Below are 19,715 nucleotides of genomic sequence, written 5' to 3'. Positions count from 1 at the left end.
GGGTAAAACTATAGTGTTAGAAAATTGATCAGTGGTTGCCAGGGCCTAGGTATGAAGGGAGGGGATTGACTACAGAGGGGCACAGGGATCTTTAGTTGGAGATGGAAATATTCTTTTTTTTTTCAGATTTAATTTTTTTAAGTAATCTCTACACCCAACATAGGGCTTGAACTCACAATCCTGAGATCAAGAGTCATGATCTTCCAACTGAGCTAGCCAGGTGCCCTGGAAATATTCTTGATCATGATTGTGGTGGTGGTTACATGACCTTGTAAAAACTCCTCAAACTGTACTTAAATTGGTGAATTTTATTATATATAAATTATGCCTCAATAAAGCTTAAAAATGGTAAGAGGAAAACAGAAACAAGAAAAAGCAGTAATCATAAAAAAGCTGGAGTGACGTTGATGTAAGGAAGAGATCTTTGCAAGACCCCTCCCAGAAGACTTTGCCTTACATCTCGATGGCCAGAGTTTTCTCACCTGGTCATGCTTAAACCAATCACTGACAAGGGAATTAAACTTATAAGTCTTCAAGTTTAGAGCTTTAGAGACCTCTAGTTGTAGAGCAATCAAGAATTCCCCTGGGGATGGGGCCAGCCTTCCTTGGGGCATACGGTTCAACAGAGGTGGGCAGACTCCTCAGCAACAGTGAGGTTTCCTAGAAAAAAAGGAGGGAGGTGTACTACTTGGGGTAACTGTAGCAGCTGGAACAAGTAAGCCCCACATTCCAGGGACTTAACACCATTGACGCTTATTTCTCCCTACCATAACAGGACGATTGCTGGTGTTCCTGGCTGGGGACAGCTTTCCTCCATGTAGTGATTTGGGGACCCTTGTTTCTTTCCCATCTTGAGGATCTGTCCTCTTAAAGCCTCTGCTTCCAACTAGCAGATGGGAAGAGAGTTTAAAAAAGCCACAAAACTACTTTTTAACCTGCTTCCCTCCAAGTTACATGTGTAATTTCTGTCATTTCATCCAGGCGGAAAGGGAGCTAGAAATGTAGTCCCCAGTGGGAGGACCAATTTCCGGTGATGATTCCACAATGGGGAGCCGGGCACACATTTTGGTAGGCAGTCATGGTGGAGGGGGGGACACTCACTGTTGAGTGACAAACCAACAGCTTCTATCTTATGAATATGCAATGAACCCTTTCTCAATTCCCAAAATAATGCTTTGCCATAAATATTACTATAGTCCCCATTTTACAGATGTGGAAACTGAGACCCAGAGAGGTTAAATAAATTCGTGCCAGGTCGGAGGGCTTTTGTAAGTGGCAGAGCCTGAACGTTCACCTACACTGTGTGACTTTAGTCCTCTTAACCTTCGTTTCTACATTGCTGAAGAAAAGCGTCACCACTCCTTTATCACTTGACTTTTGGAGCATCTGGCCCAGGTGAGTGTCAGAAGGAAAACTTTAGAGAATGGGCCACACAGATGAGAAGCAGAAGTCCGCTTTAGACTCATCAGGTTGGTTTTTTGTTTGTTTGTTCTTTTGTCACGGCATTATGGACTCTGAAAACACTAAACCAGCCCCTCTTTTATAGACTAGTGTTGGCCCATGTCCAGGCACATGAGAAAAGTTTAGTGCAAGTATGTCTGTTCAAATGAGTCCTAACTCTCTCATTTGGCAGGATGACTAGTTCCCATGACTCACAATCTCCCGCTGCCCTCTCAAGTTAAAGTTTTTCACTGTTGTTTTTTTTTTTAATTTATATTAGAGTGCAGTGAAGAGTGGTAAACTTTTTTTTCTTTAAAAGATTTTATTTATTTATTCGACAGAGAGAGAAACAGCGAGAGAAGGAACGCAAGCAGGGGGAGTGGGAGGGGGGAAGCAGGCTTCCTGCCGAGGAGGGAACCCAATGCGGGGCTCGATCCCAGGACCCTGGCATCATGACCCAAGCCCAAGGCAGACACTTAACGACTGAGCCACCCAGGCACCCCATGGGGTGGTAAGCTTTTATTTTTCTTGGTTTTCATCATAATCTTTGACCATCCCTGACATTCTGTATCTTACACATTGCTGAAGATGGCCGCAGAAGGTTTTCTAGGAATAGGAGGGAGCACAGATGAAGGGGAGGGCTTCAGAGGGTTTTTTCAATTTATTAAGATAGTACCATCCACATCTCATCTCTTTTATTAAAAACTAAAACGCCTCTCCCTATAGCTGCCACTGTCGCATGAATGGGTTGGAGGAAGAGAATGCTAAGTAAGTTCATTTTGATTCAAAGGCCTTGGTACATTACTTGAAAATGTGTTTACAGAGGGTGAATTTCTTCTCCTCAAAGAGAGAGCCCCATTCAAGCCATTCACCTCTTTAATCAGAGCACAGGAACTTTCCAAGTTAATTTATTTTAGGCAATTTCCTGCTGGAAATCCAGCACAGAGTGGTCATACCCTCCATTTGAAGTGCTAACAATTTACATTGTAACTCCCGCCGGCCCCCTTGTCTGCATTTGGCATAGTTTGTGGAATCATTTTAATATTCCATAATCACTTTAATATACTGTGTAATCTCAGACAAGTTACTCAGGCTCTCTGGGCCTCCGATGCCTCATTTGTCAAACGAGAGGGTTGGACTAAATAAGTGGTTTGGGATTATTTTTTCCCCAAATAAAATGTGATTGACACTCCAACAGATGAAAGAGACACAGACCACACTAGTCGGAACTGACACATTTATTGAGCAGACCTACTCTGCGTCAGGCGCTGTGCCGGGCGCTGGGGTCCAAAGCTGAGTAGAATGCAGCTTCTGCTCCCATTGGTGGGGAGACAGACACACACAGGACTGTTGTTTAACTCTAAGACACACATTAAACGAAGAGCCAGAGATACCCACAGGGCATTTCGGGGAGGGGGACACCAGTCTGGAAATAGGAGTGATGAGTAGCTATAGCAGATGCCCCGAGTCACATCCCTTGGCCTCTCCTGGGCTTTCCACAAAGCTTTGGGGGGACTGTTCAGTGCATGCCATCAGCGACCCACCTCAAGCACACCCGTGTCCCTCCACCTGCCTGCATCAAGACACTAGGCTAGGACAGGTGCCACCAGAGGAATGGAGGAGTTAATGTTGCGGTGTTGGGGGTGGGTGGCAACTCCAACTGTTGAGGCTGGAGAGTGAGAGAGTAATGCCTGAACCTTCTGTTTCCACTGGGGAAGGAGGGGACAGTTCAGAAGCCCATTCTACCCACTTGGCCTACAGCGGTACCCCGTCGGTAACACATGCTTTATTGACTTTCTCTCCCCCACTGACTGGCTCCCCCTGCTTCACCGCTGCTTTCTGAGCTTACTTCCCAAAGAAATGACTCACACCCAAGCCAGTGTCCCGTGTTTTGCTTTCAAGGGAACCCAACCCTCCAGAGTAGCCATGTGGAGAAGTATGAAGAGCATTTCAGAGGTTGGGCAGGGTGGCAGCAAACGGAAGGGAGAAGCAGCGGAGTGTGGGGAACCACGAGCAGTTCTGGGCTGGCTGGACCTTCACAGTTGAGCCCGTTGACTATGTAGAACCCGAGGTGAGTTACCATCCCCCCACCCAGGACTTGCTCGGACCCTTGTAACCCTCCACCCATTGTGTGCTCAGAGAAAGCGAGTGAATTCTAATATTTGCCAGCCAGTGTGGACAGATGCCCAGTGCCCCGTGCTAGGGTGAGGGGAGAGGCCGCTGTCTGCTTCTCTCAGAAAAGATATCCTTTCTCAGGAGCTCCTGGGTCTCTGATGGGATGCCACACCTCTGCCACACGGGGCCTCAAGTTCCAGGGTGGCCCGGCTCAGCCTCATCACATTCCATCCTTTCCCTGGAAGCAGAGTTCATTGTGATTATTACCTCATTGTATTTAATCTGCAAATGAGGAGTGAGAATGTAAAATGTCTCTTGAAGGGCAGGAGGTGTGCAATAGAATGTGACAGTAGTAGGGAGGATGGGAAACGGAGTCCTACTTTGTGCATGAGCTGCAAAGAAAGGAAAATGAAAAGAGTCAAATGAGGAAAAGGGAAAATAACAGTGGCAAGTAAGGTTATTCAAAATTCGTGCTTTTTGTCCTATTCATTTGCTGGGGGGGGGGGGGAGGGGAGGGAAGGGGCATTGATCTGACCAGAAGCTTTCTAATCACTGCCATGAAAAGAAAAACACCACCGCTTATAACATTTACAGAATCCATAAGGTAAAAAGAAACCAGTCGCTAAGGAAAAGCGCAGTCATTTGTGGTACTGAGAACAGAGTAAAAATTTGCCACGAGTCCTAAGTAGAGAGGCTGCTGCCTGATGTAATGAAGAGCCTCTGTAAACCCGTCCTTCCAGGGAAGACAGGGACAAAGTGCATATGACTGTTTGTTAGGTCATCCCTCAATATAAACTGATGGCATCATGACAAAATGGAATTCAGTAAAAGCAACTTTATGGGGGTGCCAATGTGATATAGCCAGGTATCAAGCTTACTGATGGTCTACTTAATCCATAATTCAGGGGGATCTTAGGGTTTCTAGAAGAATGTACAGGCTGCATTTACTTCAGGTAATCTTCCATAAATATTGTAGCTCTCAGTTGGGCTTCTATTTTTTATTTTTTTTAAAGATATTTTTATTTATTCATTTGAGACACAGAGATACAGAGAGAGAGAGAGAGAGAGAGAGCATGAGCAGGGGGAAAAGCAGAGGGAGGGGGAGAAGCAGACTCCCCGCAGAGCAGGGAGCCTAATGCAGGGCTCGATCCCAGGCCCCTGGGATCATGAACCGAGCCAAAGGCAGACGCTTAACCATCTAAGCCACCCAGGCGCTGCTCAGTTGGGCTTTTAAAAATACTGAGGAGCAGTAAGTTTGCAATCATCATCTGGATGGTTGCTGTTCCGGGTGGCTGGTTAAGCACAGACACACTTACCCTACCCATCAATCAGCCCACTTGGGGCAGGTCTGACGTGCTCTCGTGAAGATGCTGGGGCCACGCCAGGACAGCCCACCGTGGTTCAGAAGTGGACTTGCAGTGTTTTCATGGGCAAGGTGCCCAAGAGTCTACTCAGAAAGTAACTTTGTGTTCTTCCTAACTCAGAGGCAAATGGCTGATTAAGACCTCCACAAGCTTTATGTCACAAAGCATGGGTACAATTTCAGGCCAGAAAAAGCAGGTGCTACAAAGCTACTTCTGCTATGGGGGGACAAAAGTCATTTGGTAAAAGTACCATGAAGTGGCTGGCTGGCAAAATGCCACTTGCCAGGCACCTTCCACGATAGACAAAATTGCAAAATGTACCCCTCTGCTAAGTGACTTGCCGAGGGGGATTATAAGCTACGGACTGGATAAAAATGGGAGATATCTCCCAAAAATAGAGGATGGGTTTTAGAATAACTCATTTGAGTACTCTCAGGTAGAGAGTAGATAGGTAGCAGGGGTAGTAATCCTAGTTTTTCACAATAAAGCTGTGGCATCTGCATGAATTTGCTATGTTCTCTAAGCTGCAGGACAGACAGCCAGCCCAGTCCCAAGGGGTAGAAGTTCCAGAAAAGGGAGGGGCGGCATGGACAAAGATTTCACTTTGGAAGAGGGACTAGGAAAGAGTTGGCTGGCCTTAGATAAATCACATGATCTTGAGGTTGGAAAGGATTGCCCCTAGATTGGCTTCTCTGTACCCCCCTATCCAATGCAGTAATCCCTGTGGCTGCCCTTACAGGTAAGCATTTAGTGTCTGGCCGAATGTTTTTAGAGAGCAGGGAATTCCAACAAATCATGCGGCTCCCCTCATCCTTGAGCTCACTCTGGTTATGACAAATGAGGCCAATTTTGTCTCTTGGCAATTTTTACCCAGTGACTCAACATAGAGCCCCAAAGCAAGTCTATTCCTCCTTTGAAATGCAGAACTCCAAAGTAATCAGAAGATAACTACTTAGAACTCCCCGTTGTCATCCTGAAGAACCTATTTCCATATAAGGTAACTCCTCTCCGGTCAAGGGTTGCTAGATTCAGCAAATAAAAATACAGGATGCCTAGTTGACTTTGAGTTTCGGATAAACGAGGAACACTTTTAAGTATGAGGGTGCTCTGTGCACTATTTGGGACATACCTATCCTAAAAAGTATTCCTCGTTTATCCGAAATTCAATTTAACTGGCCCTCGTGTGTTTTAGCTAGCAGCCCTACTCTGAATGCATTTTGGGTTGCAAATATTTTAAATTTGTAGTGTTTGTGTTCCAGTTGAACCCCGAAGCAGAGCTCAAGTGGGGTGAGAAAAGCTGGTGGGGGGAAATGGTAAGGAGGAGGAAGGAGGACCTCCCCCGCTGCTTCACTTCCCTGCCTGGCTCATTTGTGAATGCTGTGGTGCCTTCCAGGGCGGGGGGCATGAAGGCCCCTCCGTGGCCCACCAGCTGCCAGGCACAAGGTCAGGCCTGGTGGGGCAGCCCTGACCTTGGGGAAAGAGTCTCCTCTGACATCCTGAAGCTCTTCTAACCTCTGGCACGAGGCGGCTCTTCTTCCTCATCACTGACTCTGATGTGTCTGTTCACTGTGGGAGGTGTTTTCGGCCCAGATGAGGGGGTAGCTGCAGAATCCTACACACAGTGGCTGAGCCTCCCTTACCTACTTACCCCGCTCATTTCCCTTTGCTTCGGCCTCAGTCTCCTTGCGTTCCTCTGTAGCACTGTAGCTCTTTCCATACATTCGACTAGATTATAAGCTCCTCTAGGGCAAGGGCCAGGTATATGCTCTACTTCCTACGAACGCCTCACTTTTCTGGAGGGCATTTATTGCAAAAGGCCAGCCTCCTTCCATTCCTGGCTTTTCGCCTCACGCTCTTGCGCCCCGTGTCCCCTGGGGAGTCAACGCTGCTGGGGGGCGGGGGCTCAGGAGACACTTTGGACCTGGCAGAAGAGCAATCAGGGGCAGGCCTGGTCATCTAAGAACACTTTCTCCAGTATCTCCTGTGCCAGCCTGAGGCCAGAGGTCACAGAGCAGAGGCCTCAGCAGGACCATGCTTAACCCATTCCAAACAGATGAGGCCCTTACTGTTTTGCAAGGTCGTCGGTTGGGCATTTCATAACTTCCCCCGTGGGCTTCCCTGCAGCGGCAGATGACTGTCACTCATCAGGAAAGGAAGGCCTCCTCTCCCTACTCTTCCCTTGTAACTTTTTTGATTCTATTTATTTATTATTTATTTGAGAGCAAGCAAGAGAGAGAGATAGCAGGAGCGGGGGCCGGGGGCGGGGATGGGGAGCAGAGGGAGAGGGAGAGAATCTCAAGCAGACTGCACGCTGAGCACGGAGCCTGACGACCTGGGGCTCCGACTCCTGAGACCATGGCCTGAGCCAAAATCAAGAGGGGGTCGCTTCACTGAGCCACCCAGGTGTCCCCCTCTTTTAACTCTTAATTCCATCCTCTAATTCTATGATTAAATCTTATATTTCTTTTTCATTAGTAATCCCCTTAACTTCTGTAGGGGACAGACACCTGGAAAAAAGAAACAAGGCCTTATTTTAATGAAAATGATTAATGGAATGAAAGGTTGAACAAACTCCTCCCCCTGCCACTCTGCTGAAGTAGGGTTAGGGTCATCTGAAGACTGCGTGTGCGTGTGTGTGTGTGTGTGTGTATGGGCTGGTGGGATGGCAGAACTAACACATCAGGTCTGGGTGAATCTTAGAACAATCAGCAAATTCATTCATTGGGACCTTTTAATATTTCCATTCTCAACTTTAAATAATAGGGTGACTTTCCTGATCTCAGCAGGAAAATCCGTCAGGAGTGAGAGTGTGAGGACCTTCACCGGGTTTTCAGGGGCAATGCCTGTAGGCAGATATGTGTAATCAGGAGACAAGGATTGGCTGTTGTGACCAGAGCCTCCCACGGTCACTGTGATCTGGCAAAGAAAATCCAGGGTAGGGCTCAGCTCCTTGAGGATGGGTGTGGGTCAGAGTTGCTGGAGAAATGAACCCTTCTGCCCCAGGCAAGCCTGCAGACTAACCAAACAGAACAATTGGTTGGGGCGAAAGCCTTACCCGTATAGGAGGTTACTCACTCTGGCAAATAAATATCTTTCATAATAAAAGCATCATCGGATTCCAGAGTTGTGAATTAACAAAGTGTGCTGGTCTGCTGAGGGTGTTATGTTTCTTTAGGATTTTACCCTTTGGTAGTCAGGGCTACGCAAAGGGTGGTGGTTATAAGCAACTGTCTGGAGTTGAGTTATTAACTTACACTCATTTTCTGCTACAAAACGGCTGTCTTGGGCTGACTCTCGTGACACACCTGACTATCCACTTTAGTCCTCATTCTGCTTGCCCTGCCTGGACAGTCTTATTTATTATTTCCATTTCAACTACTAACCACTGTTATTTCCATGATTGAAAATGCACCATTAACTTAATAACACCTAGAGGTGGAGAGGGGAGGGGAGAAGAATCCCTATCATATTAAATATACAACATCAACAGTAAGCACATCCCTACACCTCACAGCCAAAGACTTCCCGATTGTTCCAAACTCATTTCATAGTCATCTCCTCTGAGCAGCTTTTTTGGACAACCTTTCCCAGGAATGACCACTCCCTGTGTCACACCTTCCAAGTCATGAAGCACAGACTGCAGGCACCGTAAGGTCAGGAACTACCTTAACCATCTCTGTATTCCCAGGGTCTAGCCCAGTGCCTGGCATGAATTCAGTCTATAAATATTTATTGAAGACCTATCATGTGCCAGGCACACCTCCAGACTTGTACTTATTTGTTAAACAAAAGAGTTTTGGGCATTGACTCATTCCTTTTTTAGCCCCCCCAAAAAAAGGGAGTGGTATGTATGTTGTGCTGTTTTGGTGGGCTCAAGCTGCCATGGTGAATGCCATAGACAAGGTAACTTAAACAAGAAACATTTATTTATCATAGTTCTGGAGGCTGGAAGTCCAAGATTTAGTTCCTGGTGAGGGCCTTTCTCCTGGTTTGCAGATACTGTCTAGCTGTATCCTTACATGGTGGAGAGATCATCTATTTTGTGTTTCTTCTTATAAAGGCACTAATCCCATTCACAACGGCTCCATCCCATCCTCAGGACCTAATTACCCCTCAAAGGCCCCACCTCCAAATACCATTAGGGATTAGGGTTTTAATATATGAATGGGGGGGGGTGAGGAGGATACAAACATTTAGTTCAAGCATGTGCTAACCTGAATGTCACCAAGTGCCAAAATGTGTGGTCCAGACATTAAGTGCTGTGGGTGGTTAAGAAAGGAAAAGATTCAAGTTTCCAGAGGGGCCAGGACTTACTCTTCTGTAGTTCCAGCATCTCCCAAGGCCTAACATTAGGCCTTGCATTTGAGGTCGATTGAATTAAATTCCAAAACTTCTCAGAGAAATTCTAGAGGGTTCCATGAGATGGGAAAAAGGGATTTCAGGATGGGTGAACAGTATGAAGAAAGGCTCAGTGGCAAAAATGAAATAAAAATTTTTCTTTATCGTGTTAAAACAGAATTTACCATTTTAACCATTTTTAAGTGTATGGTTCAGTGGCATTAAGACATTCCCATTGTTGTGCCACCAGGAAATAATTTTTGAGTCCCTTTCACAGGGGTCCATACCTGGCTAATCACACACTTGTTACTGGAAATAAGAAACACTTGTTAGTGGAAGTAATGATGTATCAGAGTTAAAGCAGTGCTCCTCTCCCCAATCTGGGCAGTTTGTCCATTCACATCTGTGATGTGTGTTGCATGTATTAATGAAAGGCTATGGTCCTGGGGGGCATTGGGAATCAGGGTTTCTCCCTATAGGAGCACCTTATGAATCACCCTTGTGAAGTTTTAAACAATGAACACTATTTTTTTTTCAATACTGGGCCCTTTGTATTCAAATTAGAAGCACAAAACCCTATTGTAGAGAAAAAAGAGTCTTAATTGGTAACCAGTTGTGTCCACTTAAAGCAACACATATTTAGTCTTAAGAGTACATTCCATATGAAGAACTGTAGCTATTAATACACTTGGTTTGTTTGTTTTTTCCCCATGGGTGTACTTGTGGGAAGTGTTCTAATCAATGCCATAGGCACCCTGGAGAGGGGAGGCCCACCCCCCTACCCCCACGTCCACAGGGCAGCGAGCAGAGCCTGTGAGATCTAGGTTCTGCTCTTGGCACTTCGCTGTGAATCCTTGGGTAGGTCACCTGAACACTTATGGCCTTGTACCACGAAGAGGTTGGAATCCCCCATGACCTTTAAAGTCCTTTCATCTCTGGGAAAGTCCTACCTGAGTCATTTTTAGCAACAGCCCAGCCCAGCGGCTGGTGGGTGGGGTGCTGAGCCTGGGACGAGTGGGTGAACGGCGGGGAGGTAGCTGAGGGAATAGCAGACACGCGTGGGTGACTTCTGAGGGACGGGAACGCGGGGTGTCCCGGAATGGAGCTCAGGCGATGGGGTTTCCAGACGAGTCCTTCCCGGGCCAACTTTTAAAGGTCGGAGGAAAGTTTGTCGTGGGGCGGGGGCCCGAGGGGAGAGCGGGGTGGGCTCCGACGCCTCCTCCCCTTTAAGCGGGTGGCGGGGCGCTGCCTCCGTTACCTGGAGCGGGGAGGGGCTTGGGAAAGTTTGTGTTTGTTGCTGGCAGAGCGCCGGATGGGAGGCGCGGGCGGGCGGGCGCTGCGGCTCTTCCCTTTTGCTTTCGGGAAGCGGTCGGGGCTGCGCGCTCCTCGGCTCGGCGGGGCGGCTCCGGCGCCCGGCTCCCGGTGCCCGGCCGGCTGGAGGCGGGAGGCGGGAGGCGGGAGGCGGGAGGCGGGCGGGCGGCGCGGAGCGAGGGGCGCACGTACGGCCCAGCGCTGGGATTTCTCGGCTCGCGAGGAGAGCGGAGCAGGCGCGCGGCCCAGGCGGGGGAGCGCGGACTCTGGAGCAGCCGGAGCTGGAGGAGGAGGAGGAGGAGAGGCGGCGGGGACGCAGGAGGCGGGGGAGAGTCGCTCCCGCCCGGCGAGCATGGGGCGCCTGGCGCCGAGGCCGCTGCTGCTGGCGCTCCTGTGGCTGGGTGAGTGCGCGCGGGGCTCGGCGGGGCTCGGCGGGGCGCGGGGGCCGGGGGAGAGGCTCGGCGGGGGCGCAGCTGCGGCGCGCGGCCTGGGGCGCCGGGGTGCCGGGCGGCTCCCGGGAGACGCGGCGGGGTCCGCCGGCGGCGCGGGGCGGCGGGGAACGGCGCGGGGCCGCCCGGAGCCGGGCGCGAATCCGGCCGGGCCGCCCCGCCAGGCCGCGCCTCGCCCCACCTGTGCCGGGGGGAAGGGGGGAGTGGCCCGTGGCCGGCTTCCCCGAGCCCTCCCTACCTGTTGGCCGCCGGGAGCCCGGCTCACCTTGAACTCCGGGCCCGGAAGGTGCCGGCGGTCCCCGGCCGCGTCCGCAGCAGGGGGGCGGAAATATGCGCCTTTGATGTGCTCCGCCGTAGCCGAGACCGGCCGAACCGTCCCTGGCACATGCCAGCCCACGCTGAGCTGCCTTTCCAGGGAAGGGAGACAATCCGCCAACTTCCTTCTACGAAGGTCACGGGGTGGCCCAGAGCGCTAGGAAAAATCGGTGTGCGCGTCCTTCGTCATGTTGGCTGTGGCTCGATAGTCTGCCTCAGTCTTTTCCTTTAGCTCTTCTTGAAGCTGCCTAGCTGCACATTTGCACACAAAGACCTGGGAGCCTTGGCTTCTCCAACTTTTCCTACCTGTTACTTTTCTTCCCTTTACGGTCCCCTGTCTTCCACCCTCCCCAAACCTGGGTGCCTCTTGATAATTTGACCCAGCGCCGTCCCCCCAACCCAAGGAATCTTTGGTGTTTTTTTTTTTCCCCTCTCCATTTTCCTTTTACCCCATACACACAGACACCATTTTCGTGTAGATACACATGATTATGGCAATATGGTTATTTAACATAACTATGCAGTTATCAGCCGTAGAAATACATATGTTTGTTAAGTGCCCACGGAGGTGCTGCAGGGCTGACCCCAGTGCTTTGATATTCTTTAATATTCTTGGATCCCTTTGGTCTGTGTCAACCAGAACAGAAGGAGTCCTGTGACCTGACCCAGGGTTCCCTTCCAAGCCCCTAGAGAAGGCAGATCTGAATCTTTTGCAGAATGCATGGTGTGTGGTGTTTGTCCCCGCCAGGCCCCAGCTGCACACAGGGCAAATGACTACTCTGCACTTACAGTCAGAGAGGGTCCCAGTGGAAGCCTCCCACAGCCATTCCCATCCTGCTGACACCAGGGCCCGCATTGTCCCCACCCCCATGACTCCTGCTGCGGGTGGGCCAGCCTTTCTAGCTGCTACTGTGTTTTCTTTCTTCATCTTTGAAGGGTTTTCTGGAATTCACTCCCCAAGAGAGCTCATCCAGCCATACTGCTTTAGCTGCAACCATGTGCAGAGTGCTTCCAGATCCTTCACTTAGTTTTGTAGCATGTCTTGAATGGGGGTCCTCGAGCTTTCCCTTTCATACCGGGACCCCTGAAGTTCTCCGTTTGTTTTGATAGTCCATACCCATTAATTGGCTAATGTGTCTGGGTCGAACCAGACCATGCCCCATGGTCGCACAGATTGTGCACTGCACAACCCTAGGAGCTGCTCTTCACTTTGTAGCCAAGGTGAGTGACCCTCTAGAGCTGTGCAGTTGACCACCCGTGTACCAGCTTAGATGGAGGGCTCACGTAGAAGTCGGAAAAGAATGCCCTTGAGGAACTGATGAGGGAGAAAAAGGGAGAGGGGGCAAAGAGAGATGGGCAAAAGCAAAAGTAGAAGTGGAGTAGAAGACAGCTTGGAGCAGTCTTGGCTGTATGTGCACCACTGTGCCCTGCGCTGGCAGGACACTGCGTGCTAAGTAGACGTGAATATCTGAGGAGTCACCAGCCAACGCCTTTCCACCTAACAGCTCCTGAACTTGGTGTTGCAGATGACAGCTCTGCCCTCCAGCGTCTCACCCGGTGTGGCTTCTCTGTGACCTCTGGGAAGCCCTCCATGTTGTACTGGCTCCTGAAACTTAATATGTCGATAAACAAGCTCATCTTCCCTCTTGTATTGCATCCTGAGCAAAATCTTGCCATCACTGCCCTCTGTGACCTCCATGTTCACACAGTTCCTCAATTCTGTGGCTTTTCCCCGAGCACAGACTCAGGCTTCTTCCCATTCTTCCTGTTTCTACAGCTACTCTCCTAGCCCAGGTTCTGATAATTCCCCACACAGATAACTTTGGACATCTTCCTGGTTGACCGTTTCCTCCACCCTCCCTTCTTAGTTCATTATTTTCCAGAAGGATCAGTTTTGGGAGGCCCACCTTTGCTCATTGGTTCTTATGGTTTTTCTTCCAAGGATACTCTGCCCCTTGTGTTGCTTCCCTCTGAATCAAACACTTCATTCTAACGAATCTGTTTGCTATCCTTTACAGAGAATTGTGTGAACCTTCCGGCCTTTCCCTTTTCCATGGCCTGGGAACATCCCTCCTGCTTCTCTCCTCTCACCTATGTATTCCCTTTTCCCCTAAAACTCGCTTCCTCCATGAAATTTTACTAAGTCTCCCTCTCAATGATCATATCAGAACCCACTCAGCTTTCCAGAGCAGGTCCTGTGTCTGACCTGTCTTGTCCATTCATTCACTATGGCATTTCTTGAATACCCATCAGAGTCCACAGAACGTCGCAGACAAATTCCTCCCTGGGTGGTCGGTGCGCATGGATGGACAGATGATAGATAAAACAGCTAACTACAAGACAAAAGTGAAACACCTAACAGAGACACCAAGTGCTGGTAGGCAGCAGGGAAAAGGATGATTAATTTTGACTTGGGGTTGATTTTGCTGAAGAGGTGGCATCCTCGAGGATGATTAGAATTTTGAAAGAAGGGGCGGAAGAGCATTCCAGGAAAAGCACACTCATGGAAGGGCATCGAGTGTGGACAAAGTGAAAGTGCTCTGCTCATTCAGGAAGGGCATGTAAGTTCCACGGAGCTGGAGGTGGGAGGGGGAGGTTCTAATGGGAGAGCAGGCTGGAAGGTTGGGCTTGGGGTAGCTCCTGAAGGCTTTTCGTGCTGGGCTGAGATGTCTGCGCTGTGAGGGGTGGGTTCGTTGGCTTCCGGGGTAGTGCCGGGCAGCCTGTACTTTTCCTCTAATGTCACTTATTTATTTCACTGTATATAGTTGTCTGTTTCTGGTCTGAATCCTCACCCTGATTATATCCCCAGGGGCAGGGATCATGCTCATCCTCTTCACTATAGTATTACCAGTAGGGTAATACTATAGCGAAGTACTATTACCAGTAGGGCACCTGGCAGCACATAGTAGGTATTTGATAAATGTTGGCCAACTGAATAGATACATGCATATATCCCTTTATCTGTGGGTAATGGATAGCCATTAAAAGCTCTCAGGGTGAAATTAATACAACACAGCAATGTGCTTGAGGAGGTCAGCCCTCACCAGTATACAGCATGAATTGGAGAGTGAGAGGTAGGAAGACCCGTGGGGCGGGATGAAGATATTCTCTTCATTTGTGTCTTAAAAAAAAAAACAACAAAAAACAACTTTCAAATCCAGTGAAATGGTTGTTAAATGACAAAAGCATTACCTCTGTATTTTCAAATTCAAATGAGATAGAAGAGTTTTATATTAATTAGGTAGGCCAAACTGCTTTAGAAAAGAAAGAGACTTGAAGCATCATGGTTCAAACAATAGAAGTGTCTTTCATAACAGTGCCAAGGGGTGCTTCGGATGACAAGGGTGAGTGGTATCCCTGCTCCTTGCAGCCATTCTTGCGCCCAGGCTGATGGCAGCTCCCCTGTCTTCAGCCCATCTAAGATCACTTTGGTTGTCCTCATCTCCTTTCCAGCCCCATAAGGGGGCAGAGCATGGAGGAGAACTCATGGAGGTTTCCTAGGCCAGGCTTTGAAGGGGCACCCATCATTTCTGCACACATTCCATTCAAGAGAACTTAGCCTCCTCACACTAGCTGCAAGGGAAGCCGAGAAATGCAAAGTAGCCTGGCAGCCACCGAGCACCACCCGCTGTGGGAGAAAACAATGGATTTGGGGGGGGAGAGCTAGCGGTCTCTGTCAGTTACGAAGGATATAAGGTAAAAAGCTTAGCCCAGGCGGAGCCACTCCTATAATGTGCGTGCATCCGTAATAGCGAATGTTTTGTTTCTTTTCTCTTAGTTTCTATAGAGGGCTCTGTACGGAACGGAGTAATAATAGCGGCCGTTCAGAGAGTACATATGAGCATCAGGTTTTATGTGCATTCTCTTATGTAATCCTCACAACCCTTTGAGAAAGGTGCTGTTCTTTTGTCCACACTGCACACGAGGGAAGCGACGCCCAGAAAAGTTAAATCACATGTCCGGAGTCCTACAGCTGTTCCGAGGCAGAGCCAGGATGTGATCACGGGACTCCATTGTGCCTGTACTCAGGAAGGAGTTGACTGATGCTCGCCATAACCTCATGCTGTGTGTTGCCTGAGACTAGTTTCGGCAGAAAAGGATGGTTGTGCTTTGACAGCCAGAGCGCAGTTGCAAACAAGAGGGTCTGGGGTGAGTGCAGTCCGGGCGCAATTCCTGGAGCCGCTGTACCACGAACCCCCTCCCAGATGTGGCGACCTCTAACCCCTAGCAGGTCCCCATGCCTGCTCGGAGGGTTGGGACCCAAAGGCAGAAGGAGGGGGGAGACTGGCAGGAGGAACTCTAGTGAATCCATCCAGCTTAACGGTCTTTGAAGTGCTGTGGCCTTCAGAGATTCCTTGGCACTCATTTTAGCCTTGTTAACAGAATTCCTGTATCTGCCAAGCTGATTAATGCCTGCCCTGGCTATAATTATTCTTATTAGCCTGCTGAATAGGAACCTTAGTTGTCAGTGATCGTTCCTTACAAGGCAGTCGGGCTGGTCGGCATGTATATGGCTATTTTGCTTTAGTCATGGAGCTGCGGAGCTGATTTTTACCCTGTAGATTGGATGTACATTTTCATATTGGCGTTGTGTCTGGCAGTTAAATAAGGTGTGTGCTTGTCTGTCAGTGTGTGTCTGCGTCTCACTTTATCAAACGAAGTTGGGGGGAAGCTGTCAGGGCAGCTCATAGCTATTCAGTTTAATTGCATTGGTGTCTTAAAGGCAGGGTAGCAAGGCCATTCGACTCTCTGCTTTGGGAAAATAACTTGAACTGGCAAAAATTCTTCATAATTTATCTTCTGGAAAAGGCGAAGTGCTGCAGTTGGCACAGTCAGTGGTTTTTAGATCTTGGAATATTTTCCCCCCACGCCAACTGTATAGTCTTTGCAAAGCAACAGAATTAGAGCTGGTAGTTAGCACTGTTGCGGACCAGCAATGGGATTTCCAGTAGGCTAGAGATGATGGTACTGTGTGCACGTTTGTGCCCTTCGAATGCTGATTTCTCCACAATACTCCCTAAGTGTTTGTGTGAGATTGTGGGGTCGCTAAGCAGCATGACTCAAGTTTAAGTATGATGTTCTGGGACCGTAACTGCATCCTGCTGCGCACCTTTATAAGCAGCTGGAACGTGAGCATTTACATCATGAAGGATGTTTCCGGGGAATCGAGAAACATTGGCTGGTGTTGCCCTGTCTCGGGTGGATTTTGCTTAGCACCGTGAAGAACAGAATTATGATTAAGGGCTCAGGGCACACTTCAGAATGGGCGCTACCTTTGAATCCTAATGAACTAGAAGCGGTGTGCAAGCAGTTGGGTTACTTCTCAGAAGGGCCGCCAGGCCAAGAGCATCCTGACAATGGCTCGTCTTTTGTCCTTATCTAGAGCTGGACGGGGGCAGAACTTCGCAGCTTGTGGGCCATGGGAAGGGGCCCCAGGTGGGTGGGAGGTGTGTCATGATGCTGAGGCCCTCAGCCCCCGGAACCCACGGGTCAGAGCTGCCTCTAAAACCAGAAACCCTGTTTACTGAAGAGAGTCATACAGATATTTATCACTTACTGTGTGTCCTCTGATTTGACGGAGATTGCTGGTTACCTCTTTTACCTGGTCAGCCAAAGCCCGTTAGCCCCGGCCTGGCCTTGGGATGAGCTGTTTGAAGATGGAAGTTGAGCAGCCCAGTGACCTGCCACAGAGGTCACGTATTCATTCAGTGACTCCCGAGAGAGCGCACACTACTCCAGCCCCGACATTGTTCTGAGTGCTCATTCCTCAGTGACCCGAGCTGGCTCAGGGCTGCCGTCCCGTGGGGTGGGGGGTGGGGGGCGCACAGGATGCGGCATGGAGGTGTGGCAGGTGGTGTCACCAAAAAGTGCGGCACCACCTGGATGATTGAGGTGAGGGTCAAGGGCACGTTCTCGGGAATGACGGCAGTGAGGGGGCAGGACCGGGAAAGGAGAGTTCTAGAAGGAGTGGGCAGGGATGGAGGAAGATCCAGGAGAGCCCTCTGTCAGAAGCAAGCAGAGAAGGTTTGAGGAGACTTGTTAAAGGCATTGGGCAGCAGCTGCTGAAAATGCAGGAAGATCAAGATGAAGAGAAGCCCCGGACTGGGAGATTGTGAGTCTGACTCAACAGTGAAGGAGGAGGCAGAATCACCGAAGTGGGGGAGTGAGCGAGGTGGGCTTGCCATCAGATGCCACAGCCCACCTTTTTGAGCGGTCCCCAGTGGGAGACCGCCATGAGGGGAGTAGCTTGGAGCGCAGCAGGACCAGCGACTTGAACAGCACCCAGGCCTCCAGCGTGCCTCCAGGGAGGCTGACTGCTGGGTCTGCCCTCTGGAGAGGGTGAGGCAGTGCGGGGGGGGGGGGGCTCCCAGGGCGTCCCTGGCCTTGGAGGTCAGAGCGCTAGCCCCGTCTCCCGGAGAGGAGGGAAGGGCGAACCTGCAGGGAGCACTGTGGTGTGGGACACATGGTCTCTGCCATGCCCTCAACCTTTTTAGCCCAAAGAGTGGCCACAAAGTCCCCAGACATGCCAGTTAGAGGTTATCTGTGTGTTCCCTTTCATTCCCTGCACAAATGGAAAGTTTCCCCCTGTTCCCCTGGATGTCTTCTTCCATGTTGATTGGTGGAATTAACCTACTTTCTGAGAGCTGCTTTTAGGCCTTCAGCTGTTAGGTGGCATCTCCAGCACGGGGACTCTGTGGCCGTTTTATAACCCATCTTTATCTCATCCTCATCAGCTAAGAAGATTTTGTATTACGAATAAACCATTCCATGTGCTTTTCTAAATGATTTCTGCTCGTGGAAATCCCTTATATAGAGCAGAAGCAGGCGTCAGGCTTTGGAATCTGCCCTCCAGCAGCCCTCCGGCCTTGGACAGGTTGCTTACCCTCTCTGAAACTCAGTTTCTACATCCGTAAAATGGAACAGATATCTCCCTTGCAGGTTTGTCATGAAGATTAAAAGGAATAGATCTAGAACAATGCAAACTTTGAACACTATGTGACCCCTCGAACTTCACCACTCAAAGTGGGGTCTGGGGACCAGCAGCATTGGCAGCACCAGGGAGAAGCCCAGGGCCCAGTCCAATCTGCTGGATCAGAGTCTGCATTTTAACCAGATCCCCAGGGGATTCAAATGCCCGCTAAAGTCTGAGAAGCCCTAGTCTGGAAGAGGGCTTGTCATCTAGGTTATCTGGTGGCCTTGGCTTCCTTGGTGAACTCTGAGGCAAAGGCCGTGGTCAGAGTCCGAGCTAGAGGAGAGCGGGCCGGGGTGGGCTCCATGGGAATGTGGCAGGCCTCCAGTTAGCCATGAAGGGTGAGGTTGGCATAGGTCTGTCCTGGAGGCAATTGGCCTGGTTTCTTGACTGTTCAACCAAGTTTGGCAGCCTGGGTGGGATGTGGTGTGATCTCTCTGTGGGATGAGGGATGCAGGAATCTGTAGGGAGCTGGTGACAGCATCACAGAGAAGGTTGGCCAGGTAGTCCAGGTAGGACAGGCAAGTAAGTGAGGTTGGAAGGCCTGTGATGACAGGAGGTTTGAGGGACTAGACTGCATGATGAGGGTAAAAAAGCAGATCCCAAGGCTCACAGGAGTGGGTTGGGAAGGTAGGAGGTGAGGATCCAAAGAGGGAACTTCTGAGTACATGGTCTTGGAAGTGGAAATCTGGACGGGCAGTAGGCTGGGCGAGCAGTAGCCAAAATAGACACTTAGCCAGAGTTTGTACCTCTCTGGGCATTTTGGCCAGTTTACCTCTAATGCATGACTGGGTTGGGCCTGAATGGATGAAGAGACAACGGTGTGAGGATGCATTATGTTCAGGTGTTGTAGGGAAAAGTCAGTAACCTGTGACTAAGATGAACTGGGGGCTGGGGAGAAACCAATATGGGGATTATTTCCTCCCTAAGAAATTCCTTCCTACCTTTTACATAGCACTTATTTTGTGCTAGGCACTGCACTTAGCATGGACGAACTCATTTTAGGAGGCTTCATACCGCATGAGGTAGGTGGTTATTACTCCCATTTGACAGATGAGAACACTGAGTCGGAGAGACATGAAGTGACTTGCTTAAGGTTTACAGTAACGGACAGAGCTGCAGGGATTCAGATTCACAGGGCCTGGCTCCAGAGTCTGGGCTCATTACCACAGTAGGCTGTTCTGCGTCTCTGTGTCAGTATACATACTCAGAGGCAAACATAGGAGAGGAATTGATACAATTAGCCAAAATGTGACAGCATTTGTTTCCCTGGCTTTTAAAACAGGAGGCATGGGTTCTGGCCCTTGACCTTCCACTCACTAGCTTTGTGACCTTGGACAAGTTGCTGACTAGCTCTTAGTCTCAGTCAAGTGGCGCCTGGGCTAGTGGATCCCGAAGGCTCCCCCCCCCCCC

General features: G+C 49.8%; 1 protein-coding gene and 1 long non-coding RNA gene across 2 annotated transcripts in view; one reads left to right on the top strand and one right to left on the bottom strand.

The window, feature by feature from the left end:
• Positions 1-2,669: 2,669 nt before the first annotated feature.
• Positions 2,670-10,646, bottom strand: LOC141373394 (uncharacterized). Its single transcript, XR_012379301.1, has 3 exons — positions 10,516-10,646; positions 10,208-10,403; positions 2,670-3,793 (listed from the first exon to the last, which is right to left on the bottom strand). It is a non-coding gene; the product is annotated as an uncharacterized lncRNA (long non-coding RNA).
• The window catches only part of PTGFRN (prostaglandin F2 receptor inhibitor), an 82,437-nt gene continuing 73,276 nt past the window's right edge, over positions 10,555-19,715 (top strand). The window contains exon 1 of the mRNA XM_025872519.2: positions 10,555-10,969. Coding sequence (XP_025728304.2) covers positions 10,570-10,969 — 400 coding nt within the window. The 5' untranslated portion in view covers positions 10,555-10,569. The remainder of the gene's footprint in view (positions 10,970-19,715) is intronic.

Source organism: Callorhinus ursinus, unplaced genomic scaffold (genome assembly GCF_003265705.2).
Source record: "Callorhinus ursinus isolate GAN/ISIS: 27379988/994484 unplaced genomic scaffold, GSC_fseal_2.0 scaffold9, whole genome shotgun sequence".
Lineage (NCBI taxonomy): Eukaryota > Metazoa > Chordata > Mammalia > Carnivora > Otariidae > Callorhinus > Callorhinus ursinus.
This window is presented reverse-complemented; position numbering and strand designations above follow the sequence as displayed.